Here is a 27256-nt window from a genome sequence, read left to right as displayed (position 1 = left end):
GGTTATACTGGATCAGCACCTTAAAACATATGATGACATTTTGCAAACAGTCTTTTGTTGACTTGACTCTACCTTTTATCTTGAATCTAGACAGAAGACAGATGTCTATTTATGGGTTCCTTGGCTGGGCCAGCTGCTTGGCACCACTGCCTCTGTTTGCACATTGTCTTGATATTTTTTCTCCTGTCCTCTTTCCCACCCCAGCCTGTTGGGCTCCAATTAGGAGTATTCAATGCCCACTAGAATGGACAAGAATAGCATTCTAGTAGTTTTATGTATCATCTACAATGTGGCATGGTGTTCAGCAAAAAAGGTTTCACTCTGCTTATCTTGTGGTCTCAAACAGCCCTGCACACTGCTGCATATTTTGGTTCTGTTGTTTTCTTGCTGGTTTTTTTTGTTTGTTTGTTTGTTTGTTTTTGTTTTCATATCAGGGATTAAACCCAAAGGCACTTAACCACTGAGCCACAGCCCCACTCCTTTTTATTTTTCATTTTGAGACAGGGTCTCACTAAGTTGCTGAGATGGCTTTGAATTTGCAATCCTCCTGTCTCAGCCTCCCAAGTGGGTAGTATTACAGGTGTGTACAACCACACCTGGTTTGCCTTCCATCTTTGTTTATTTAGGCATTTTGCAGGGCTGGGGATTGATCCTGGGGCCTCTTGCATGCGCTCTAACACTGAGCTACACTCCCAGCTCCTATTTGTTGTTATTTAGACACAAATCCACCCCTTTTAAGTGTACATTTTGATTCTTTTTGGTAATTACATACAACAAATAAGCACCACCGTAATTGAGATAGAATGGTTCCTTCACCTTAAAAAGTTTTTCATCCCCCTTTGCTTGAGGTCAGGTTTGAGACACTAGATTTAGTATACAGATACTAGATTTAGTTATACAGTCTTCTCTAACAATGGATTCTCAGGGTGACTTTAGTAAAGTCACTTTACCTCTCTGGATGTGTTTCTGCTTTTGTCAAAAAAAGAATGTCAGGAAAGATTTGTTTCCAGGGTGCTCTGCTAATACTCTCAGAGAATGCAGGGGTCAGTGAAGTTGGAAACCTCACCACTGAAGTGGTATTCTTCATGTAAAAGCCCACGTCTGCATTAGACAAAGTCAGGTTTTTCATCTCATCTCTTGCTAGTGGGTAACCTTTCTAAGCATCAATTTCCTCATCTGCACATCAGGCTTATTAACAAGACGAATTTGTATACGGCTGTGACGAAGAAGTGAGATATGACAGCATCCTTAAACGTTGGTAGTGTTTAATATAAATACAGTTACTGCATTCATTTCTGCTACTACACATTTACGCTGGCTGATTACCACAACCAAAACAGAAGCACAAAGCAAATTCCCACCCTCGACCCCAACCTACCCTCCCCGTGAAGTCCCTAGGCCTGAGCTGTCAAAGTTCTGGGGTTCAGAGGACGCGCACATATTCTTCTACAAAGCCCCGACAGGGGGCAGGATCTGGTCCCGGAAGTTCTAGCGCCTGTCGTACAAGCGCGACCTAAAGCGGATCTGCTTTACGGCACTCTGCTTCCGCCGTAAAGCGCCGTGGGCGAGTCCACGTGCGAATGTTGATGTGACAACTTCCTGGTCAAAAACTTACCGAGGTGGGCGAAATGGGCAAACGCAGGAGCAGAAGCCAGAGCCAACTGCTCAATACCTTGACGAAAAAACAGAAGAAGCACCTGCGGGATTTCGGCGAGGAGCATCCCTTTTATGACAGGTCCGGAGGAGTTTGCCTGGGGCCCGCGGTGCAGGCGAATGTTCTTAGTGTGAGCCGGCGTTACCCAGATTTGGTCCGCGGGTCTCAGGAATAGTGATAGGGCGGCTCCCTCCTGTTCCCACGTTTCCCCGGCTCCCATAGTGCTTGACTGGGAGAATTCTCGAGGCAACACGCTGGGAGAAAGGGTTCTTCACGGGTCTTCTAGCTCGTGTTGAGTTTGAAACTAGATTAACGACACTCTTATCGTGTGGGCAGGTTTTCCTATGGTTTGAGCTCTTCTAAGGTTTTTTTTCTCTCGTGTGTATTTAAATAATTGGTGGGGATTTTCGACGTTACTCATATATCCATTTACTCATATATCCATTTACACCAAATATATCGGTGATTGTGGGTCCTCTGGAAATGTCCGGATCAGTTGTCTTAGTGCTTACGCACCACGTTGGACTGCTTTATCTGTAGTTAGAGGTACATTCTAATTAAGAAACTTGCTCGGAAAAGGTAAACCTCGAGGCATCTTATTTGCTAAATTGTATTCTTTTGGATAAGAGCCAGTTACTATGTGACTCGTTTTGACATGTAATGTCATCAAACTTTTCATTTGCCAGTTACCGGGTTGTCAGTCTTGTAATCCCTGTCCAAGTGAGTATGTAGTTTTTACATGACTGTAGTTACAATGTACTTTTTTTTTTTTTTTTTTTTTTTTTTTTTTTTGCTAGTGGGCACTTTTTACCACAGGCTCTTTTACCCCTGAGCTACATCCCCAGGCCCTTTTAAATTTTTTGAGGCAGAGTCTCACCAAATTGCTCCAGGGCCTCACTAAATTGCCGAGGCAGTCCTTGAACTTATGATCCTCCTGCCTAAGCCTCCTGAGTGACTGGATTACAAGCATGAGCTACCACACGGGGTTATAATGTACTTTTGATAGTATTCTACCCTTTTCATTTAAAATTATGTCATTAGACATTTTCATAATTATTATAAACTAGTAGAGTTTAACATCCTGTTTTTTCCCAGGATTTCTGGAAAGGAAGCCAAACCACAGATTTGTCAACTGGTAATGCTTTATACCTTCTTTATAATCATTGGCTCTGGATTTATACCTTTAAGATTATATATAATGTGTTATTACATTTCTGTTCTTTTCAGTTTTACATGTAAGTGACTATTTAAGTAATATTACTTAGTTTTTAATGTAAATGTCTATAAAAATTCTATTGTGATAATTTGTACAGAAGCCAGAATTTGAGACTGTCCCTTGTTAAAGAAGTTTATCAGAGGGTCTTTTAGTGCATCCCCAGGGGGAGTATCTTTTTTTTGCTTAGCATAAGAGGAGCCACAAACAGAGTACAAACGAACAATGTTCCTGGCACATCTTTGAGTTAGTTAACAAACTCAAAGATTCTACATTTTTTTTTGTTGTTGTTTTATAATTTTTCTTTTGGACCTTTTAACATGTAGACTGATGTCTGGGACATAAGTTTAATCTCTTTGTAAACTAAAGTTCTGTGGGGCGTTTGTTTGTCTTACTGGGGATTGAACCCAGGGTCGTATGCATGTTAGGCAAGCACTCTACCACTGACTATATCCCCGGCCCTTTTTATTTTATATCTGACACAGAGTCTCCCTAAATCGCCCAAGCTGTTTTCAAACGTGTGATCTCCTACCTCAGTCTCCTGAGGAGCTGGGATTACAGGTGTGTGCCACCATGCCTAAGTTCTATGTTTTAAAAGTCAGTTTTCTAACCATCTGGGGCATTAGCGTTCAGGGAATATAAAAGCTTTTAGAATACAAGCTAGATTTCCTGTCTTAAGTAAATATGGCACTGAGCTTGGTTGAATAGATGAGATTTGGTATATGTAGCAAAGTTCATTTTTATTTTAAAAAGCCTGAACCTGTTGGCTTGATGATAGTCTTAGGCTGACCATGAGAAAAATACAAATTTTGTTCTTAAAGTTTCCATTTTCCTTTTAGTCAGAGAGTTCAGATACTTCAAATTCAGAAAGTGAATCAGAAAGTGAACCAGAACAAGTTTCTGGGTACCACAAACTACTTGCTTCATTAAAGAATGTTTCTGAGGAAGAAGAGGAAGATGAGGAAGAAGAAGAGGAGGAAGAAGACAGTGTTGTAGATGATGCAGAAGTGGACAGTGAAGGTGCTGATGATGATGTCATTGTGGAAGAAGAAACTGCAGCAGCATCTGCTAAGATGCAGGAGAGTAAGTATTTTGATGTTGGCTCGTTATCTTTGCCAGATGGTGCAGTTTGGGCACAGTTCCTTGTATGGTGTAAGTTGGGCATGAGCAGAGATTTAATGTGTTTGGGTTTGGCTGCATATTGAGAATCTGATGGAAACTCAGGACTTCCTCATCAGAAAAATGCAGAAATATCATTTTGCTTACTATTTCAGGGACTTTGTCAATCCAATTGAAACATTCCCTGACATCAAGGAAGAGCATACTTGTTATTGTGACCTCTCAATTTGTTGAAGAGGTGATTGTTCTTTCCTTAAGGAAATCAAGTTTGATGAAAGATAGACATTAAAAAATACACAAATTTTCAAGCAGTAGGTTTGCATTTGCGTGGAACAACTAGAGAGAAGATGTTGAAGAGATACAAAGTGATTGTATGGTTGTATACTGCCAGGGTAAATTAGGGAAGACTTCAGGGAAGAACTGGAATTGAATTGAAATCCCAAAGGGACTCCATCTTACTCAGACCTTTATTTTATTTTATTTTATTTTATTTTATTTATTTTTTTGGTACTGGGAGTTGAACCCAGGGGCGCTTTACTACTGAGCTACTGGGCTACATCCACAGTATTTTTTTTTTTTTTTTTTTGAGACAGGATTTCACTAAGTTGTCCAGGCTGGTTTCAAACTTGCTGTCTCCCTCCTCCTCAGTTTCTGGGATTAGAGGTGTGTACCACTGTAGCCAACCTCACTCATACTTCTTGGTAATTTTTCTTTAACTTTAAAATCAGTTTCATTGGGATTATGTTGTACATATGATAAAATATGCCAAATTTAAAGGTACAATTTGATGAGTTTTGACAAATGAATAAATTATATCATTGCCACAAATCAAGATACAGAATATTTTCATTACCTCCAAAAAGTTCCATCTTGTCTTTTTGCCATCAGTTTCCCACCTTTGATATCAGGTAACCAGTGGCCTGATTTCTGTTACTATAGATTATTTTTATCTGTTTCAGAAATTTGTATAAATGAGATCTTGTAATCTGAACCCTTTCCTGTCTATCTTTTGTTCCTCATGTTACTGCAGTGCATTCATGTTCAGACCTTACTTGTTCATTCCTTTTAGTTTCCGGAGCAGTATTCCATTTGTTGAATATGTCTGGGTGACTTTGTATCTTATCATCTTAATGCCAATTTTTCTTTCTGCCTCCTTTTTCTCTATACTTTATCATATATCATTCTTAGTATTTTAACTGATCAGCTTTACTGGGATAAAAATTCATTACCTGAGATTTAGGGCTTATGGGTCTTTAGTTTGGGGTTTTTATTGTTGTTTTTAATTAAAGGGTTTTTTTTTTTATTTTAATGATAAAAAGGCATATCTACTTTGAAATTTCAAGAAATTAGAGTATGGTTAACCTGTATCTTCACCCCCAAGAAAAAAATATTGTATCTATAACTTTTCAGATCATGTTATTATTGATATGTGTGTAAGTTCAAGTACGTACTTATATTTGCATGTATATATGTGTAATGATCTCATATATATTTGTGACTTATTTTTTTCTTTAATTATATGCCATGGACCTTTTTCTATGTCTGTAATATAACTGGATTCACATTAACTTGTTAACTATATAGTTCTCAGTTGTAAATTAAATGTGGTAATTTATTTAATATTTCATTTATAGACATTTCATTTTTTTCCTAGTTATTTCTTATCATAATTAGTGTTCCTTTGAAAATCCTTTCATGTGCTTCTTGGTGTGGCATTTTAGAGTAATTTCGTAGAACTGGAACTGGATGTATTAATCAGAGTTCTCCAGAGAAACAGAACTAATCAGATGTGTATATATAGAAAGAGATGTATTTTAAGGAGTTTGGCTCATGTGGTCGTGAAAGCTTGGCAAATGCACAGTATCTGATGGAGCATGCTGACAGGTTTGAGAGTCAAGAAAGAGTTGCAGTTCAGCTCCAGAGGCATTCAAGAGATTCAGGAGGAGCCTTTGTTGGAGTTAAAATTCAAAAGCAGTTTACTAGAAAGTTTCCCTCTTGGTTATAGGAGATCAACCTTTTCTTTTGTTCTATTCAGGCCTTCCTTCAGCAATTTGGATGAGGCTCACTCACATTTTGGAGAGTAATCTTTTATACCCAAAGTGTACCAATTTAAGTGTAAATTTCATCTAAAAACACCTTTACAGAAATATCCCAGGTATTGTTTAACCAAATATCTAGGCATTGAGTCCCAGCTAAGCTGACAAAATTAAACATCTACTAGATCAACAATCAGGCTTAATTTTGAAATCTATGTCTTCCACCTGAATTACTTATTATTTAAAAGTACATAACAGCAGTAAACATCAATGTTGGTATAAGCTAAAGAATTTGTATTTTTCAACAAAAGTATTGTTACATTTATGTAACAATACTAAATATCAAAATAAATATAAAAATATCAAAATATTTCTCAAAATAGATGTGACCTTATCTGCTGACCCTGAAGGACAGGATGGGGAAAAGCCACCTGACACATCAGACAAATCCCCAGAGGAGTTCACAGATGCCAAACATGAGTCACTGTTCAGCCTGGAAACCAATTTTCTGGAAGAGGAAAGTGGAGATAACTGTTCTCTGAAAGCATCACAAGGTCAGAGCACAGCATGTATTGTCAGAATTCACCAGGTGTTTGGTGGGGTTAGACACTAATTCATGCTTTGTCTCCTGATACTGGAACTAGCAACAATAAAAACAGATAATTAAGTGGCTAGATCTAGAGCTGGGAAAAATTACTTCTCAAAGATATTTTGTGTTTATCAGTAGTTGGTATTGGGGCATAGGGATATTTAGGAGAATAAATAGCTTAAGAGTGATAGTGGGGAAGGCTAATTCCCAAGCTCTCACATTTCTAGATTTGGGGTTAGAGGAAGACTACTGATTTTCTTCCCAAGCAGGAAAAGAAGAAAAAATAAAATGAGAAAATACTTCCTACTTTTCTTTTTGTACCTTACTTATTCTTCCTTATAGCACTGAATTTTCAGATTTGTGAGACCCAGGAGTAGCCAGTGTGAGTGGTCCTTTTTACCAAGGAGAACTTCCAAAGCTTAAACTCCTCCCTGTCTCACTCATCTTCCTTAGTCTCTCAGTTGTTCCTTTGACCAAGTGACATACAGTTGGACAAGATGTTCTATGGCAGGCTTACGCAGGACCTCTCTCAACAAGGTCCTTTTTCAGTCTGTGCCTGGGTCAGGCTAATGTCATTCTGTGTCCTGACTGCCTTTGCTACTTCCATTGCCCTTCTTCAGTGTAACTTTCCCACTAATAAAGCTGAAATTTTACTCCTCATTTGGCTCATTTAGTTGTGTTTGCTGTTATGCAGGAAAAGGAAAAGCAACAGGTAGTATTTTAGCACAAACTCAATTTTTTTTTTTTTTTTTTTGTAGATGGACACAATACCTTTTATATTATTTATTTATTTACTTATTTATTTTTATGTGGTGCTGAGGATCGAACCCAGGGTCTCACATATGTTAGGCAAGCACTCTACCACTGAGCCACAACCCCATCCCTTAACCCCATTCTAAGACAACAATTTTAGAAACCCTGGAGGAAGCATTAAGAAACTTAACTGTCCTAAAATTTCTCTGGATACTTTCTCCTGTATAAATATATTAGCATATAGATTTCTTATGTAGTATTACTCACTCTTACCTTAGGCATTTAATACAAGTTGCATTTTTTTTTTTTTTTTTTTTTTTTTTTTGTGGTGCTGGGGATTGAACCCAGGGCCTTGTGCTTGCAAGGCAAGCACTCTACCAACTGAGCTATCTCCCCAGCCCACAAGTTGCATTTTATTTGAAGTTTTCCCATTTAGATCTTTAAATGAGTCATTTAACTTTTAATATTCCTTTTTGGGGGTTTGGGGTCCAGGAATTGAATCCAGGGGTGCCTAAACACTAAGCCATATCCTAAGCCCTTTTTATTTATTTATTTTTTTTGAGACAGTGTCTTGCTAAGTTTCTCAGGACCTCATTAAGTTTCTGAGGCTAGCTTTGAACTTCAATCCTCCTTCCTCAGCCTCCTGATTGCTGGGATTATACATGTGCCACTGCACCCAGCTAAATGTTTCATTTCTTAATGAGCAGACTGGGAGAGAAGGTTGGGTGACCAGCACTTTAAAGCACTAAAGATTATTCAGAATGTAGTACTATCATTTGGATAGCTGCCATTTGCGCCAAATGTATAAATATTCTTTATTTTGCATTAGATCCATTTGTACAACATGTGAGCAAAGAACTGAAAGAAAAAGAAATTCAAGCTCTTGCCACAAATCCCAAAACTACCCATCAGCTAAAAGTAAGTGTTGTTTGGTAATCCCAGTCATGAATGGAGAAAGCTCTAAATAAAACAGAAGTCTTGGATTTAGAGGGCTCCCAGAATATGTGGTATATACCAGTAGTACTTGATTTGATAGAGAAGCAGGACATTGGAAGGCTGGAACAGCCTAGAGGGGCACAGGTATAACTAGAAAAGGTGCTGGGAGGTGGGAGTAGGAGTCTGTTTAATACAGTGATGTGAAAGAGATGCTTTGGAGACAGGTGCTCCAGAATTTAAGACCAGAATGCAAGGGGCTCTCACTAACCCATGACAACTTAATCTTTCTCTCTGTTCTTCACTGTTCTCATGTTAGAGAGAAACCATAATGCCACTTAAAAATAAAAAACTTTAGCTTACGGACTAAAACAGTAGATACAAGCTGAATATCCCTTATCTGAAATGCTTGGGATGAGAAATATTTCATATTTGGAGTTCTTCAGATTTGGGAATATTTGCATAGACATTACCAATTGAACATCGCTAATGTGAAAATCTGAAGTCCAAAATGTTCTGAAATTTGAAACTTTTAAAAATCTAGATTTTGAAGCATTTTAGATTTTTGGAGGAGGGATACTTATATTACACCCCTGTTGTTCCTTTGTTTGAGGTATCTGAGATAGTTTACAAGTAAATTGTTGAGATATTGGACAGTGTTTACTTCTGTTTTCACCACTGTTATTGTTCATGAGAGTTGGTCATCTTTTTTAAATTTTTATTGCGGTTTTAATTAGAGCTACACATGCAGGTGTAAGAAGTCATCCAAAGTCACCTGTTGTGCCCTTACTCAGCTTCCCCCAATGTTAACATCTAGTGGAACTATAATATCACAAAAGGGAAATTGACATTGATGCCATCTATGTATCTTATTCAGATTTCTCTGCTTATACTCCTATTCAACTCTGTATGTTTAGGTCTATACAGTTTTATCATTGTGGGATCCTGTATTGATCATCACAAAGTACAGAACATTCATAGCATTGTGGGTGGGTCTCTGTTACCCTCTTATAACCATATCTACCTCCCTCTGCACTCTGCATTCCTAACCACTGGTATCCACTAATCTGGTCTCCATTTCTATAATTTTGTTATTTCAAAAATGTTAAGTGGAATTGTCTTGTCAGCTTTTCCACTATGGTGACTAAAAGACCTGACCAGAACAATTATAGAAGAGGAAAAGTTTATTTGTGGGCTTATGGTTTCAGAGGTCTTAGTCCTTAGAAAGCCAGCTCCATTCTTGAGGTTCGAGGTAACACTGAACATTGTGGTGGAAGAGTGTGGCAGAGGAAAACAACTCACATGGTGATCAGGATGCAGAGAGAGAGAGAGAGAGACAAAGAGAGTCTCCATTCTCCTGATATAAATAAATACCCCAAAACCATGCCCCAATTCCCACCATCTCCAGCCATACCCTACCACTTCAGTTACCACTCAGTTAATCCCATCAGGGATTAATTTTCTGATTGGGTTAAGACTCTTATAACCCAATCATTTCTCTTCTGAACCTTCTTGCATTGTCTCACGTTTGAACTTTTGGGAGACATCTCACATCCAAACCATAACAGGAATCATACTGTCGTTCATTTCTTTTTACTGCCAAGGACATCTATTTTTAGACCAGCAATTTTGCTTCTATGTTCCTAAACTTATATCCCACAAAATGATATTCCTTAGAATTCTAATATGTATGTCTCAAATAAAAGAAGAAAAAGGAGAAAAAGTTAAGAAAAATTTATTTCATTCCTAAGTAAATTTGGAAGACTCTGGGGTAAACAAAGTGGAGAGAGTTCTTGTTTTAAGATTTTTCATAACCTTTAGGATCTAGTGTACATTTTTAATCTGAGGGGGATTAGATTTTGTGATATTTATCAAAGATATTTGACCACAGAGTCTCTTTTTTCTAGAATGAATTTTGACTCTTTCCAGAATGTGTTCCACAGAACAGTGTGGAAAACACTGATAGAGTAAAGAGCTCGGATTTGAAGTCAGAAGCCTTGAGTACTAGCCCTCTGCTCCATTCCCTCTTGTGTAAACTTTGTCTGGATCCTACTACCTCTGTGTGAGCTACAACATTTCTACACTGTAATATGAGTATTATTGCATCTCCTTTGTGGGGTCATATGAGGACTGAATGAGATGATCTATAAATCATGAAGGTTCTTGGTACTTAAATTAATAAAGTACTTGGTGAATGCCAAGTGTTATTATTCATTTCTAACTTAGCTCTTTATCTGTCTTTCCCCTAGTGGCCGATCCTGGGCCAGATTGTCTTTTCATCCAAGTTTCAGAAGTTGGAAACATTTAAACCTCCAAAAGATATTGACTTAAAGTCACTTCATCTCCAGAAGCCTCTGGAATCCACCTGGACCAAGACTAACAGCCAGTTCCTATCTGGACCCCCCAAATCAAATAGTCTCTTCACTCCCCTTCAGAAAGAGCTCTTCTTAATTATGAATTCCTACCAGGACCTGTTCTACCCAGAAAGGACTGCCCTGAAAAATGGGGAAGAAATCCGCCATGTATACTGCCTGCATGTGATAAATCATGTCCTCAAAGCCAATGCCCAAGTGCTTGGCAACAATAGCAGGCGCCGAAACCAGAAACTTGGTGTGGGTGATGATGATGACTTCAGGGACCAAGGGCTAACAAGGCCCAAGGTGAGTGACAATAGGAAATTTTACCCTCAAACTTCATGGTACTGTTATATAGATGTGTAGCACTAAGCTTGTATTTGAGTGTTTTAATAATTGACTGGAATAATGAATGAACCCAAAAATGAGCATATTAAGTTGGCTAGATAATATCAGAGCAGTGCTTTTGAAAGCTCAGTGGGCTGTTTCTGACAATGGAAACTATAAAAAGGATATACCTCAGGATATTCTTCTGAAGGACCAACTTAGAGCATACACAAAGAACACGTTATAAATCTTTTCCGTGTGGTTTTTAGAGCTGGATGGGACCCTAATGAACCTTTTACTCAATCCTTATATAACACAGCTAGGGTCAGAGACCCAGATTTATAGAGGAACTTATTAAAGAGAACCAAGGAAAGAGTAGCAGAGATGGGACTGGAATGAGGATTCTTTACAAGGTAAGCACTCTACCAACTGAGCTATATCCCCAGCCCTGAATGAGGATTCTTTTCACTAAGCCACATGAATTGGAAACAAAAATCTCTTCTTACTTCTGTAAAGTTAGTGCTGTTTAAAGTCATGACTACATTTATTTGTGCTTATAAGTCTTAAGTCCTAGTGGATTTGAAGCGTTAATAGGAAAGGCACTTCTTAATTCTGTCTACGCTTTTCATGTTATGGAGCTAGGCTTTGTCCCCTTGATCCCTTAGCCTATATCTCTCCATATTGAAGAAGATTCATCTTTTTAGATTTTGCACTGAGCTTAATTGGGTTCTAGGATATTGATAATGATGTGGCTCCTAGAGATTTCTTAGTCAAACTGCCTTGTTTGCTTGCTGGGGAAACCAGATCCAAGCTAGGATAGTAACTCAGCCCTCTTAAGTCTTGGTTCACCTTTTCTTTTCTAAATCACGGCACTTCTTTTACCTAGTCAATTTCTGTTCTGGGAAGCTGCGTTAGAGTCTTGAATCTCAGGATTATAAGGTTATCTGTTTACATTTAGCATTGCATGAAAGAACAAGAGCCAGATTACCCATGAAGCATATTTATAGTTTGGTGAATTGCCTGGTTTGACTGGGTTTGCATTCATTAATTATATTATTTACAAAAAGATAGTTCGAAATTAACCATTTAATAACCATCTTCTTTGTTGTCAACAGTAACTTTAAGCATTGTTTTAAAAGTTTAGAAAACAAACTCCTGTTTTTCCAATTGGATCATAGTCTTATTTCAGAAATACTTCATCAAGAAAAATATACTAGGAATGTACTCAAAAAGTAATAATGTATTAATCCTTTATCTTCTTTATTTCTTCTCTACTTATTCCATGTATTTATTCAGCATTTACTTGTTGAATAGGTATCATGGATAAAAATACTATACTAAATTCTGGGAGTCAGAAATGTATAATAATACTTGTCCTCAAAGTCATTGTGTATTTACATTCTTGAGTTTTTGCTAGTTAACACACCTGTTATAGGCATTGCCTTTTGCTAAATTCTGTTTGAGAAATGTGCTCCATGGACCCGTTGGACCAATGTCCTGTGCTATGGCTACAAAAGATGTTTAGCTTCTAGTACTGAGCCATGCCCTATGCAAATTGGGTAGATTAGATATAGTCAGGGCCACTGCTCTGCACAGGCTTTTGAACTCCACTTCCTCAGCAAGTTCATCCGAGCTATCGTTCCTTCCTTTTGTCCCTACCACTGCACTCATTGCCCTCCCCACACACAGGTACTGATAGTGGTGCCATTCCGGGAAGCTGCTTTGCGGGTAGTGCAACTCTTCATCAGCCTCCTCGAGGGTGACAGCAAGAAGAAAATCATTGTGAGCAACAAAAAAAGGTTTCAGGGAGAATATGGATCAGATCCTGAAGAGAGACCCCCCAACCTAAAGAGGCCTGAGGATTATGAAGCTGTGTTTATGGGCAACATTGATGACCACTTCAGGATTGGTAATTTCTCCTTGTCAAGCCTAAGCTACCATGGAACCTAAGCTCCAGCTAGAGGTTAGAAAGTTGGAAATTAGTGCTTTTCCAGTGGGTCACTTACTCAGCCTCTAACAGAACCATTGTGCATTGGAGAGGTCTTGTTTGCCTTGGCTGGTGTGGTAAATGAAGTCTCTGAAGCCATGTATAGAAAGTACATGCACATTTGTAACAAATGATTTAGTCTACCTGTAGCCGGTAGCACATCATCAGGAGCTACAGAGGCTCCTTAGGGAAGTTGGAAAAGATAGGGTCTGGGTAGGATCACCTGGGAGGTAGATAGATTGAGCGTCAGTGCAGAAGGATGAATTTCCACCCTGTCTGCTATGTAGAGTGTCTCCACATGTGATTTAACTCTCATGCAGCTTTTCACATTTTTTGCCTTTTTTTTTTTAAACAAGGGATTGAACCCAGGGACACTTTACCATTGAGCCACATCCCTAGCCCTTTTTTATTTTGAGACAGTGCCTTATGAAGTTGCTTAGGGCCTTGCTGTATTGCTGAGGCTGGTCTTGAACTTGTAATCCTCCTACCTCAGCCTCCCGAACCACTGGGATTACAGGTGTGTACCACCACACCCAACATTTTGCTTGTTTTTCATCCAACTCTCATTTACTCAGTTGGTTATATTTTGATAGAGTAAAGTTCTTGGGAAAATATGCATTAGTCATGTGTATATTCACAAACATTTATTGAATATCTGTAGCATGCCAGGTACTGGTAAGAAGCTGGGGATATAGAAATCAAAGTTATGGTTCCTGCTGCCAGGGAAGTCCAACCTAAAGAGAAAACAGACCATATTGGATAAGAAATATGCAATGGGTATTCTGGGACCATTTAAAGCCAGCCCTTACCCAAGATGGAACTGGGGTGATTAGGAAAGCCATCTTGGCATTGCTGTCTACTAGGATGAAAACTGAGTGAGATTTAGCCTGTTGCAGGGGCAGGGGAGGGGTGTAGAGTTGGAATGGAAGAAAATGTTTCAGACAGGAAACTGCCTGTACAGAGGTATTTGGGTTACAAAACCTGAGACAGCCTAGGATTCACACAGGCTTTGGTATATATGCAGTGTAAAGTGCAAGGAAATAAACTGTTGTTCTTTCACTTGAAATGCACAGAAGTCTAGCAGGCAGTTGGCATATTGATCTGAAGGGAAGAGATATGGACTGGAAATATAATTTGTATGAAGGTGCTGTTAGAGTCATGGTTATTGAACATATTTATCAAAAGTTTTATTAGAGTAGAACTGATGGGCGAATCCAGCCAAGGGTCTGTGGAAGAAGAAGCATTTGGTTATGGAAAAAGGGTCAGGTTAATGATAATCAGAATTAAGTGTTGAAGTCATGGAAATTATTAGAAAGGAGAGTACTCTTTTAGGGAAGATATGCACTTGTGTATTCTTGACAAGGAATCCTAAAGAGTATCCTTTGAACTGGTAACTGAGGGTTTTTGGGGACCTCATCAGAGTCATTTCCATGGAGTCCTGAGAATCAGCAGCCAGATGCCAGTGGATTGAGAAGTAAATGGCAGATTCAAATGTAGAAAAGACTGTATGGAGAAGTTTGACAATAGGGAAAGAAAATGAAAGTGGGAGCTTTCTGAAGGGATTGTAGACACAGGAAGGATTATCATTATCCTTATTTTTTAACAATTAAAGCATTTTGAGTTGCTCATGGTGGTGCATGCCTATAATCAGGAGGCTGAGGCAGGAGGATCACAAGTTTCAGACCAACTGGACAACTTGACAAGACTCTGTTTCAAAACTGAAAAATAATAAAGTCTGGGGACATAACTCAGAGGTAGAACACCCCTGAGTTTAATCCCCAGTAGTGCAGAAGAAAAAAGCACTTTGAGCACAAGTATATGATAAGAGGAGCAGAGGGAAATATGGAAGGTGTAAGAGAGGAGGATGTTTTAAGAGGATGCTTGTTAGCAACTAATGAGCCAATGTGCACTTGGTGTTTTGTGTAGGAGTGGCAATACTTCAGAGGAGCATCCGACTCTATGCCCCTTTTTACTCCTCGGACATCCTCATTGCTTCCCCTCTGGGCTTGAGGACCATCATTGGTGGAGAAGGAGAGAAGAAGAGAGATTTTGACTTTTTGTCTTCTATTGAGCTTCTCATCATTGATCAAGCTGATATTTACCTGATGCAGAACTGGGAGCATGTCCTGGTAATGCTGATCATTCACATTTAGAAAGATGACATTCTTATTTAGAGAGACAAGAAGTTCAATAGTTTAAGTCTTAAAAGGTGCAAGACCAGATCAAAACTCTGTTTGAAAACAGGGAAATATTCTACATTTTCCAGTTTGAAAAAGTCTTTTCCCCCTCTTTTACTCAGAGATGAGTTAACAATTAAACTATTGGGAGGGTAGATATTCTTGTCTGTATTTTCAATTCTACAGAAAAGATTTCTTCCTCTTAAAGGTCTCTTCTGATGAATGGATGTATGCATGTGTACATGCATAAATAAGTAGATGAAAATGCTCTCTAGGAACATCTGTACCTAATAATTTCTCATTCAGTTATGCTCATTCTCTCTCTTTTTTTTTTTTAATAATTTTAGTTGTTGATGAACCTTTATTTTATTTATTTATATGTGGTGCCAAGAATCGAACCCATGCCTCACACATGCCAGGCAAGCACTCTACCACTGAACCACAACCCCAACCCAATGCTCATTCTCTTTTGTTTGGATTTCAGTGGAGATAGGAGAACATTGCCTAAGATTTCTTAATGTGGGACCTTGTTTTATGGAAGTCTTTATCCCCCTACTCTGTTTATGCTATAATTTTGTGCTCCTCTTCCCATACTCTGCAGTGTTGTTGTTTTAGGGTTGAAAAACTGTGCTTTGGGATATCCTTATTACAGAACTGTAGGTTTGGTTCTTTAAGGCATGTAGAAACTCACTTTTCCTATAACTCCAGGACTTGAAGCTAAAAGAAGAGTAGTAACCAGGGTGGCATTTCAGAAGTTCCTTTTAAAGGAATGTCCTGTTTTTAAAGGAACAGATACCATTTTGATCCTTTATTTTTAAAAATGTAGGAGGTGACCAGTTTCAACTTAATATTTGGGGTAGTTGTCTGATGATGGGTAGGTCATTCATCCTTCTGTGCCAGTTTTCTTGCTGTAATTTTGGGAGATGATAGTACATCCCCCATGAGATTAAGATAATAGACTTATAAAATGCTAAGCTCTGCTTATCACATAAATGCTCAGTAGACACTAATGGTAGTATTATTTTTGCTCAAAGCATTTGATGAACCACATGAACTTACTACCTTTGGACTCTCATGGAGTTGACTTTTCTCGAGTGCGAATGTGGAGCCTCAATAATTGGTCCAAGTACTATCGCCAGACACTGCTCTTTGGAGCCCTGCAGGATGCCCAGATCAACTCAGTGTTCAACAAGTACTGTGTCAATTTACAAGGACAGGTAGGTTCTCTCTGTTTCCTCTGGATCTTCATGAATCTCTTTTTATTATTGGGTCATACAACAGAAGAATATGATTTGGTCAACAAGGGTATGCCTCACCTCCTAAAGTTTTCATTAACTGCTGACAGGTGACTGTGAGGAATGTCCCACTGACAGGCTCCATTAACCATGTTCTGGTACAACTCCCACATGTCTTCCAGAGGATGCAAGCTGAAAACCTAGCTTCAGTGATTGATGCCAGGTAACCCACTCCTGTTATTGGACCCCTTGGGGCCACATATATTTGACTTTGACTTAGAAACATATAATTGAATTACGTGTTGCTTTTACTGATTACTGTCTACCAAATTCAATGGTACAATTAAACTCAATCACACTGTTTGACAGAGGAGGAAACTGAAGGCCAGAAAGAAATGGTGACTTAGCCTAGGTCTCCTAGCTAGTTAGTGGTGGGATTGGTACTGTCATTGCTCCTTCCCCTTTGACTGGCATTTAAAAACCACATGACACTGCTTTGTTCTGCAAGTTATCCCGTGTCAGCAATTTAATTGTCAGCCCTTTGGAGCTAGAACTTTTTTGAATTTCATATGAATTTTTTCTCTTTTTCCTTATTGAATTTAGTTACCAGAATGGTGCTTAGCATATGGGAGATGTTGGTGATTATTTGTTGACTGAATGAATGAATGAATGAATGGTTTGCTATATATTTCCTAGAGTAATTCTCTAGGATATAATGGCATTGCATATGTTTTTTTATGATAAATAATGGTAATACATTTTAAAATGTGCATATCAATGATTATATCCTTATATAATCTCTTTGAGAGGAGGTAAGTCATATTGACCTCTAAGGAACTAATCTCTTAATGTGAAACTGTGATTTGCTTGGGTCACACAGTTAGTGGATACTAGAGGATCAACTCTCGACCATTAACTTTGCCCTTTGCCTTTCCAAATCAGGTTTAACTTTTTTGTAAACAAGATTTTGCCTCAGTACCGTGATGCAGTCATGTCCCACACACTCATCTATATCCCCTCCTACTTTGACTTTGTGCGCCTTCGAAATTACTTCAAGAAGGAGGAACTGAACTTCACTCATATCTGCGAGTACACCCAGAAATCTGGTGTTTCCAGGGCCAGACACTTCTTCCTTCAAGGAGAGAAACAGTTTCTGCTCCTCACAGAACGCTTCCATTTCTACAAAAGGTAAAGTAGTGCCCAGTTTTCACCTCCTTTCTGAAGAAGAGATGCAGTGCAGATCATGGACTGCTTCCCAGCACATGGTAGGCTTTGCATTCTTACAGAGAAGCCAAAGGATTTGGGTCTGGACAGACTCCTCTTGCTGGGTTGGTTGCTTGCTTGTTTTCCTCCCCAAATGGGCATTGTTGGAAAGGTTGTAAGGACAAGAGTGTATCCTGTATATAGATCTGGAGTGCATCACCGGTTGCACACTTCAGGGACAATTCAGATGAATACAGGCAAGGCAGGGACCTGTCACTGAAACACAGACAGAAGTATTGAGAGGGCTTTGTGGTCAGAGGAGATAGAGGCTGAGCACCGTGTCAGTGTTCAGAAAGTTGCAGTGATCCGAAGAGATGTGGACACGGTAACTTCTTTGCCTTTCAGGCTTTGACTTTGGATCACTTTAGATGGTGCACCTTGGCGTTGCATGACTTTCAGTTGTGCTAATATTAAAATGGTGCTCCCAGCCAGTGTTCCCTTTTCCAGGATGGTGAGGGAGGAATCCCAGTTGCTCACTTGAGTGCAGCAGGGCTGGCCTGACTTGATCTCTTCAGGTAGTCTACTCACTAGTTCATCTAAATGGAGAGTTGAAAATTAACTAAATTTTTGTTTACTTAGCTCCATTCTTGGCACATAATACTGCTTGTCCAAAGAGTGTTAATGAATGACTGCTTGTTGGTATCATTATTTGCTTTGTTCTAGTAAGTTGTGGTTTCCATTCATGCTGGAAGGTATTTTGAGCAAGATGTACTCACTAGGTCTTAGAAGCCTCTAGCTTTCTATTGCTTGAAAAAGAAAGCTAGCTCTTTAAGTGAAGTGGGTGGATTGGAAATCTTCCCAGCATCATTGTCTATAGCAAGTGCTGGGTTGAGGGCTAATCTCAAATATCTTAGCTGCTTTCAAAGAGAGGGAATAGTGTCAGAGAAGCCATTTGTAGACAGGACAGTTCTTGTCTTATAATTTATTTACAAGCCTTGTTGCCCCCAAAGTCACCATTAAGTCAAATCTCAGGATGTGCTATTTGCACTTTGCTATGATCTGATTTAATGGGTGTGTCTTGTGCTGAAGATGAATGAGACACAGTAATGTGTTTCAGATTTCTACACAGCTAATTATTTCAGGGTTTCTAGCTATTGAATTTTTTGCTTGAGAGATCACCAAACTGATCATGGGTGTTTTGTTCTACAATGCCTTTGTGATTTGGTTTTGTATTTGATCTTAGAAAAAGTGTGTGTGTGTGTGTGTGTGTGTGTGTGTGTGTGTGTGTGTGTGTGTTGCTAGGGATTGAACCCAGGGCCTCACAAATGCTAGCAAGTGCTCTATCACTGAGCTACATCCCCAGCCCTTGAAGTACATGTAAACTGTGAAATTCCAACTCTGAAATTATTTTATATTCTCTGTGACAATTGACAGTGTTGGGAAGATGAATTCATTTTTATCCTGAAGATTTATTTTCTCTGGGGAGCTGAAACCCCAGATTGGATGGGCATTTGGTTATGATTGCCCTGCCAAGCATGATTCACAGCTCTTTTCCTGTGTATTCATAGTGGATTACCCCAGCAGAAAAGATTCTTAACCAGGGGAAGTTGAAAACTCTTGATAGTGTGATTTACAGAGTTTGAAAAGGCCACTAGAGTACTTCCTGCCCCTATATAAGAATCCCAGGTTCTTAGAAGTAATAGACTTGGTCTTTCTAAGCCATACAAAGGTACCAGCTTTTCAGGTTAACTGTGGTTGCCTCATTAATAATTGGCCAGGTAGGAACCCTTGATTTTAGGTCCTGTCAGGTTAGGCATATTTGTAGAAGTCACTGAAGATTCAAAGCATATATGAGGCAGGAGCAAAGCAGATGAAGGGGTCTAGGAAAAGGGATGCTCAGGAAGGAGAATCAGTACTAACTGCCTTTCTGAAAAGGTCAAGTCACATTCCAGGAGAATTTAGTCTCTATTGTGGGCAAATTGGGATTAAGAGATTTTCTTAATCCCAATTTACTTTCTTGGTTGTGTTTGCGTGTGTTTTCATATAACACTTAGTGGTTTTCTTTTTCCCAATTACAAGAGTATTGCACAATTATTGTAAAAATTTGGGAAATCTAGGTTACAAAAGGAAAATGTGATCACCTACAACCTCACTTCCCTGGTACACATACTGATTTTTGGTGAAATTTTTCCTGCTTTTTTGTTTGTTTGTTTTTAATATGCAAAGTATGTGGGCACACATATACATTTAGGGGTTTATTTTTAAAAGACCAAAATTGCAATTACACTGTATACATAGGGATTCATTTCCTTTATTTTGTGTTTTATGTGCTTATTAAAAATTTCTAATATTTTAATATTTGGGGGATATATATCTGCAGATTGTGTATGTATTTTTAAGTTAATACATATAATTTTATCACATATCCTTCTTTCCCCCAACTTTTTGTTCAGAAAGATTTCATTTTGTAAACATAAAGTAAGCATCTATAAACCCTTTCACTCAGAACTCGCCAGCATTTTACCATACCCGCACAGATTCTGTCTCTCCATATACCTCTTACTTTTTCTTTCTGAAGCATTTGAAAGTAAATCGTAAGCTGGGTACAGGGCTCAGGATGAGGGAATAGCAAGACACTGTGGCAAAAAAAAGAAGAGAGGAAGACTGTGTTGTAGGAGGTTTCTTGACACTTCACTCCTAAATATTTCAGTTCCTAAAAATAAGAAGATTGTTTCATCTAATCACAATATCATTATCACGCCATTTAATGTTACTACTGTATCATCTAATGCATGATCTGTATTCAGCTCTTCCTAGTTGTCTCCAAGATGACCATTGTAAATGCTGTCCTCCCTACACACACAATCCAGGATCCAGTTAAATATCATGCATTTTGTTCAACTTGTTTCTTTATCTACCTTAGTCCTAACTAGGGGCAGTCTTGCTCCCCAGGAACATTTGGCAATATCTGGAGATTTTTTCAAACGTTAGACCTGGAGGTTTAGCTGAGACCAGTATGCTGCCTAAACATCCTACAGGGCACAGAACAACCCCTGCAACAATTTGTGGTTCAGAATGTCAGTAGTATTGAAGTTGAAAAACTCTTAATAGAATAATTGTCTTGCTGTATTTATTTTTTACAACAGTGACTTTTTTTTTTTGAAGAGTCCAATTCAGTTTCCTGTAGAATATCCCATAATCTGAATTCATCTAATTGTTTCTTTCATATTAGATCAGTGTTTCCCAAACTTTGTTGTGTATTACAGTTCTCAGGTCACATCCCATTACTGATTAAATCACAATGTCTGGGGATGGGTGCCAAACATAAATTTGAAAACTAAAACCAAGTGATTCCAGTGTGTATCAGTTTAGAGACTGCTGTTTTAGCTCAAACTTTTTTGGGTAAGAATTCTACACAAGAGATATCGTGTACTTTGTACCTCATCTCATAAAGAGGCACATGATGTCACTGCCATTCCAGCTGCATATCGGAAATATTCCAAGAAAAAAATTGCATCTGTACTGAACTCATACAGACTTTTTCTTGGCATTATTCCCTAAACAATACAGTGTAACAGCTTCTTACATAGCATTTACATTGTATTAGGTATAAGTAACCTAGAGATTATTTAAAGTACACAGGAGGCATAGATTATATGCAAATTACAGTGCCATTTTTATATAAGAGACTTAAGCATCTGTGGATTTTGGTATCTGAGCAGGGACCAGAAACCAATCTTGTACAGATACCTCAGGATGACTTTATATACCAGAATGCCAAGAACATCTATATGCATATATTTTGATGATATTCTTACCTAGTTATTTCCTTAGGATAGATTTTGAAAGGAAAACTTACACAAGTAAAAATTTGGTGTACATTGCTATTTATTTGCAACTTCCCATCCTCCCTACATCTTCTCCCCCCACCAGAAAATAGATTCACACACAAAATAACTTTTACTCTGTTGACCTATTGTTGTAAAACCCCACAGAATTGCCAGTGACTTGGTAGTCAAAGTAAAACTTGATTGTTTTAGTGTCTTTTCTTGCTCTTCCATGTTTTCTGTAATTTTCAATTGAACATGGAGCCTGAGGTAATAATACTTAAAAGTGTGTTTTACCAGTGTAGGTGGGTGTTCCAGTGTAGTCTGAATTTGATGGTTACCATAGTGACTTTCTATATACCTGTCTTCAGACTCCTCCAGCAAAGGGCTTATTTTGGGGTCTGGAGTGCTGGAGGGTTTTTGTCAGTATCTTGATCTTGCAGCTGTCATCAAGTCCTATACTTCTGTGCCAGAGGAGGACCTGTCTGTGTACTCTTGCCCTTCACCCAGGCTCCTACTATTACTCCCTGTAAGACATAAAGCAGCAGTTTGCTGGTTCTCCTGGTCCTGCTCAGATTTAGCATGTCATGTTCATTCCAGACTTCCTAGGCAGGGCATTCTCAGGGTAAAAACCAGACCCTCCACACTCTATCTTGTATCTGTGAGGTGGTAGGAAGGAGTACCTAGTTTCTCCCCCCAGTACTGAGAAAAAAAATACATTCTTTATGGAAAGGCAATGTTGAAAAGTGAACCATATAATAGATCACAGTTATAAATTGGGAAAAAGAGAATCTTCAGAGAGATCAGAATGAGCTGTGAGATTAAAAGGCAAGGAAAACTTATGAATAAAATAATATTCTCAAGGTACTATAACGTCAATGTGTGAGACAGTCTTAACAGGAAAAGTCAGAACTTTGTCAGTGTATAAACTCTTTTGTTATGAAGTCCCAGAGGGATCATTTGACCTTGACTCGAACCATACGGTAAGTCCCTAGGGTCTACACCCCCCCACCACCACTGCGCAGCACTGTGCAGCAGGGAAAGAGGTGGAAATGCGTAAGCTGTTGAAACTAATTGCTTTCTCATGATGCCTAATAGGTCCTCAGGCAGGATCCTGTAAATGGATGAAGTTGGGACATCTGCCATGAAGCTAACATGTCTACAGGATGACAGGAAAAGACTAATGGAATGCATTTATGATTTGTGCAGTTTATATGCTGCGTCTGACCTCATCTCCATTAAAGCATATCATATTTTGCCTGATTATAAGAAGGATAATATTAAGTTGTAAATGTTTAATTTTCTGTGACGGCTTTTTTTTTTTTTTTTTTTTTGGTACCAGGGATTGAACCCAGTGGCAGTTAATCACTGAGCCATATCCCAGCCCGTTTTATTTTTTATTTTGAGTCAGGGTCTCGCTGAGTTTACTCAAGGCCTTGCTAAGTTGCTGAAACTGACTTTGAGTTTGCAATTCTCCTGACACAGCCTCCCAAGGATTTGGGATTATAGACATGTCACTGTGCCCAGTTCTATGACATTTTTAATCCTGGGCTACTGTCTTCTCCACCCAACCTCAACCTGTGCAGATGAGGCTCAAGAAGTGCAAATTTATGTTATTCTTGTTAGCCAAACAAAATAACCTTTGCTCGGTCTATTGCACCATTGTCTCCCTCCTCTCGCATGAAGCAACAGAAGTGAACTCTGCCCCTGTAAAGCACTGAGGTAGCCTTTCTGTGAATTGTTTCTCGGTAGACATCTTCTCTTTTTCATTCTTACAGGTATACAATAAAAGGCATCAGGAACCTGATATTCTATGAACTGCCAACATATCCTCACTTCTACAGTGAAATCTGTAATATGCTGAGAGCCACCAGCAGAGGAGAAGAAGCCACATGGACTTGCACTGTCCTTTATTCCAAATATGATGCGCAGAGGTTAGCTGCTGTGGTTGGTGTAGAGCGGGCAGCACAGATGCTGCAATCCAAGAAGAATGTCCACCTTTTTATCACTGGAGAAAAATGAAAATTGGTTGGACAGAACATGGTATTTGGCATGATGCACTGATGCTGTGCCAGAGGGACCCATTTTGATTACTAGCAGGAAAGGAATTGATACAAGGAAGGAGCACCGAGCAGCGTCAGTCTTGTCAGTACTTCTTTCTTTTCAGTCCATGTGTTCCTGAAAGGCTAAATGCCAACCAAATTTTGATAAATCACAGCCTTTGGAGGTCAGGAAGGATCTAGAAAGACTAAAAAATTAACAAATTGAAACTTTCATTTTTGAATCTTTTTGTTGTAATCTTGTTGTTTGCCATAAATTCTTTTATTATGATTTTTATCTCTATAATTTATTACACTTATGTTCAGATTCGCCTGTTTGAGACTTTCTTAAAGCATACATGTAACGTAAAGCATTGCTTCTGAGGATTGGTTGAGAAAGTGGAATACTTCTTGCTATTGCATGTCATCTTAATTTTAGATGGCACAGATTTTGTATAACATATTTTCCCCAGCCAAACTTTTAAAAAATGTTTTAAATATTCTTCTTTAATCCAACCTAGAAAAGTACATTCACTCACTGATCATTTTATAACTCATAATGGTAAATGTTTTAAAGTAGTTTAAAATATACATTAAAAATCTTGTTATATAAAGATAACAGTTTCTACTCTGTCTCAAGAAATAGTTTTGTTGGAACTCACAGCTGAAATATCCATCTTCAAACCATTGTCTTTATCATTACTATTGATATTTTTGTTATATCACATAAAAAGAAAAAGGGAATTGCTCTTTTTAAAAAAATTTTTGGTTCTTTTATGGTTTTCTTGTTTGGGCTTTTTGTTGTTGTTGTTGTTTGTTTGTTTTGTGGAACTGGAGATTGAACCCAGGGGTGCTCTACTACTGAGCTCTATCTCCAGCCCTTTTTATTTTTATTTTGAGACAGGGTCTCATAAAATTGCCCATGCTGGCCTTGAATTTGCAATTCTCCTGCCTTAGCCTCCTGAGTAGCTAGGATTACAGGTACGCACCACTTCACCCAACTCAACATTTCTGTTTTGAAATATTCTCAAATAGGAAAGTTGCAAGTGCATAATTTGAACCATTTGAAAGTAGGCTGTCAAGCTGGTGGGCCTACCATTTCCAAATCCTTCAGTGTATTTTTCCTATGAGCAAGGGCATTATTCTGTGTAACCACAAAACAGCCATCAGAATAAGAAAACTGCCATTAATACCTTATTACCATCTAATCCTTGGACCCATTCAGGTTTTGCCAAATGTATTAATAGTGTCCTTAATGATGAAAGGATATTGTTCAGAGTCACACATTGACTTTAATTATAGTGTTTGGTTTAGTGCCCTATATTCTGGAAGAGTACCTTGTTTTTCATTGACTTTCTTGACCTTGATATTTTGGAGATTACAGACCAGTTATTTTATAGGATGGTGTTTTCTTATGATTAAATTTAAGTTATGCATATTTGGCAGGAAGATCACAGTAGTGATGGTGTGTCCTTCTCACAGCAACCTATTAGGTGACACATGATTTCAGTGTTTCTTCACCTATAACAAGTCACCGATAAGTGACTTTGACCACTTGTTTGAGGTGGTGTTTGGCAGCCTTTTCTGCTATAAAGTGACCATGCACTCATTTATATCAGTATAGACGTGTAGTTTCTTTTATTTAATTGGTTACAATCAGATACTGTCCTTATTTCTTCAGATGCTTACAGATATGGCTAGTGAGAACACCTTCAAACTGGACTCTATCCTTTTTTTTTTTTTTTAGTTGTCAATGGACCTTTATTTTACTTATTTATATGTGGTGCTGAGAATCAAACCCAGTGCCTCACACATACTAGGCAAGTACTCTACTATTGAGCCATAACCCCATCCCTCAACCCTGTATTCTTTTAATGTGTCCCCCTTCTACTTGTCCATTGCTGAATTTCCTTTTTTCTTTTTTTGGAGAGGAAAGGTAACAGGGGGTTATGGGGATGAAACCCAGGGTCTGTATATGCTAGGCAAGGCCTCAACCACTGAGCTACACCCCAGCCCTTTTTGTTTTTATTTATTTATTTTTATCTTGAGAAAGGATATTTCTGAGTTTCCCAGGCTGGCCTAGAACTTGGGATTCTCCTGCCTCAGCCTCCTGAGTAGCTCAGATTATAAGCAAGAAATCTTTCTGGGTTTTTCTATTTTAGCCTTGCTTTCTTTCAGAACAAAATTATTTTGAAAACTAAGCTTTTGAGTGCTAGGTGTGTTTATAATATTGGTTCCACTTACCTGGCCTAGTCCTGGGTCCTCCTAGTGGCCTGAGCTTGGGGATATTTGCAGTATGTGAACATGTATACACAAACATATGTGCATACACTAACATCTGAGTTTACTTTCTATCTATATATTGGAAATCATGAATTCAAACTAGTGCCTTCAGTTCCAATCTGACACCACAGGGTTCCTTCTAATTTTCTCCCTTTCCTTATTAAACTCCTTTCTCACAGTGGTTCCCATTATCTTCAGTGTAACAACCCATAATTGGCACAGATTTTTTTTTTTCCAACTTGGAAACATTTAAAATGGCTTATCAAAAAATATATATCATTTTGGAATAGTTTTCCTGCTAAATATTTAAATATGTATTTTTACTTCTTTTTATTTCCTCAGGATGGTATATATAGATTGGTTCCCAAATTTCAAAAATTTTAGGTGATAGATACAAGCTGTTAAAATCCATGCTAACAAGAACTTTCTGTATCCTTAGATGTGCCCTGTGGTTATTGGTGTATTTGAGCTACTATTTACCATAGAATCTATACTTTATAAGAAAAGAAATGAATCTTACTTGCTTAGTTCACAAATATGAGGCAACATGATTACTTCCACCTTATTCCATATTTTTTTCCCTGTGAATTGTAGTTCATCTTATGGCTTTCATTATCACTATTCACAAAAGTCCCAAATGTGCAACTTCTCTGGCTGTCTATTCACGTGTGAGCCTGGATTTCAGGTTCATGATAACACTAGTAGTACACGTTTTATTAAGTAGCCCCCATGATTTTCATGCTGGCTTAGAGCCAAACCCAGCCAGTTTCTGCTTTGCTGCAGAGAATTTCAGGTGTGAACAAAATAGTATTGCTTTGTTCCTGGCTGAGCACCTGGAAAGTAAGCCTCAGCATTGGCCCTGGCTCGAGTGGATTGCAGTGAGTTGAGTATCTGGAGTGTTTTCATTAAAAGGAAACCTTAACATCCAGTATCTCTCACACATACCCAAGGGAGAAGAGGCCGTAGGGCTGTGGATGATAATTTGCAAACTGGAATTAGCATCTTAGTATTTCTTAGGCTCATTTGCAGCAAGTGACTATATAAAGATTAGAGAGTAGAGAAAGGAACCATCCCAGTCCTGGGAAGAGGTGGAGTCATATATAGAGAACTTACCCAGAAAGCAAGACTTTTAAACTTTTTTCTTTCTTCATAGTAATAACAACTAGCTTAGCACTTTCTTTTTGAAGGGGGGGGGAAGCTTTGAATAGTGAATACTTCTCACAGCTGGCTGCACCATGTGGCAATATTCAAAAAACAAGAACAAGCTAATCATAGAGAACCAGCAGCAGCAAAACAGCCCTCTGCTGGCTCCCAAAGGGCTTATAATTGAGTGCAGATGGTCCCGGCGGGGATGGGGAGTGTGTCCCTGCTGACTCCTCACACCCTGGAGGACCAAGGGGGGCTCCTGAAGGCCCTCAGCCCTGATTGTGCACTCGTTGGGGCAGGGAGCCATGCTGCAGAGGGAGGAGAGGGAAGGCAGGTGGTGCCTCAGCCTGCTGGCTGCCTTCTGCCCAGCTTCCCAAGGCC

At 38.7% G+C, this 27256-nt stretch overlaps 1 protein-coding gene across 3 annotated transcripts; it reads left to right on the top strand.

The window, feature by feature from the left end:
* Positions 1 to 1562: 1562 nt before the first annotated feature.
* On the top strand, positions 1563 to 24198 carry Utp25 (UTP25 small subunit processome component). 3 transcript variants are annotated; one of them, XM_047521613.1, is made up of 12 exons: positions 1563 to 1735; positions 2750 to 2789; positions 3707 to 3950; positions 6406 to 6576; positions 8194 to 8282; positions 10547 to 10957; positions 12668 to 12887; positions 14892 to 15094; positions 16177 to 16359; positions 16488 to 16600; positions 17320 to 17565; positions 23186 to 24196. In XM_047521613.1, exons 1-12 carry the CDS (start codon positions 1629 to 1631, stop codon positions 23427 to 23429), a joined length of 2271 nt encoding a protein of 756 aa, XP_047377569.1. In that variant the 5' UTR covers positions 1563 to 1628; the 3' UTR covers positions 23430 to 24196. The 3 variants fall into 3 exon arrangements, with proteins under 3 accessions (XP_047377569.1, XP_047377570.1, XP_047377572.1); XM_047521616.1 differs by lacking the exons at positions 1563 to 1735; positions 2750 to 2789 and adding an exon at positions 3365 to 3428 and having other exon boundaries at positions 23186 to 24197; XM_047521614.1 differs by lacking the exons at positions 12668 to 12887; positions 14892 to 15094 and having other exon boundaries at positions 23186 to 24198.
* Positions 24199 to 27256: the final 3058 nt, after the last annotated feature.

This window comes from Sciurus carolinensis, chromosome 12 (assembly GCF_902686445.1).
Source record: "Sciurus carolinensis chromosome 12, mSciCar1.2, whole genome shotgun sequence".
NCBI classification, from domain to species: Eukaryota; Metazoa; Chordata; class Mammalia; order Rodentia; family Sciuridae; genus Sciurus; species Sciurus carolinensis.
The sequence above is the reverse complement of the archived record's forward strand: the minus strand, read 5'-3'. Positions and strand labels throughout refer to the sequence as shown.

Bases quoted from the DNA above. Each gene is read 5' to 3' on its own strand.
- Utp25 (XM_047521613.1), top strand. From the start codon at position 1,629: ATGGGCAAACGCAGGAGCAGAAGCCAGAGCCAACTGCTCAATACCTTG. The intron at 1,736-2,749 runs GTCCGGAGGAGT...GTTTTTTCCCAG, and splicing joins GAGCATCCCTTTTATGACAG to GATTTCTGGAAAGGAAGCCA. The intron at 6,577-8,193 runs GTCAGAGCACAG...ATTTTGCATTAG, and splicing joins TTCTCTGAAAGCATCACAAG to ATCCATTTGTACAACATGTG.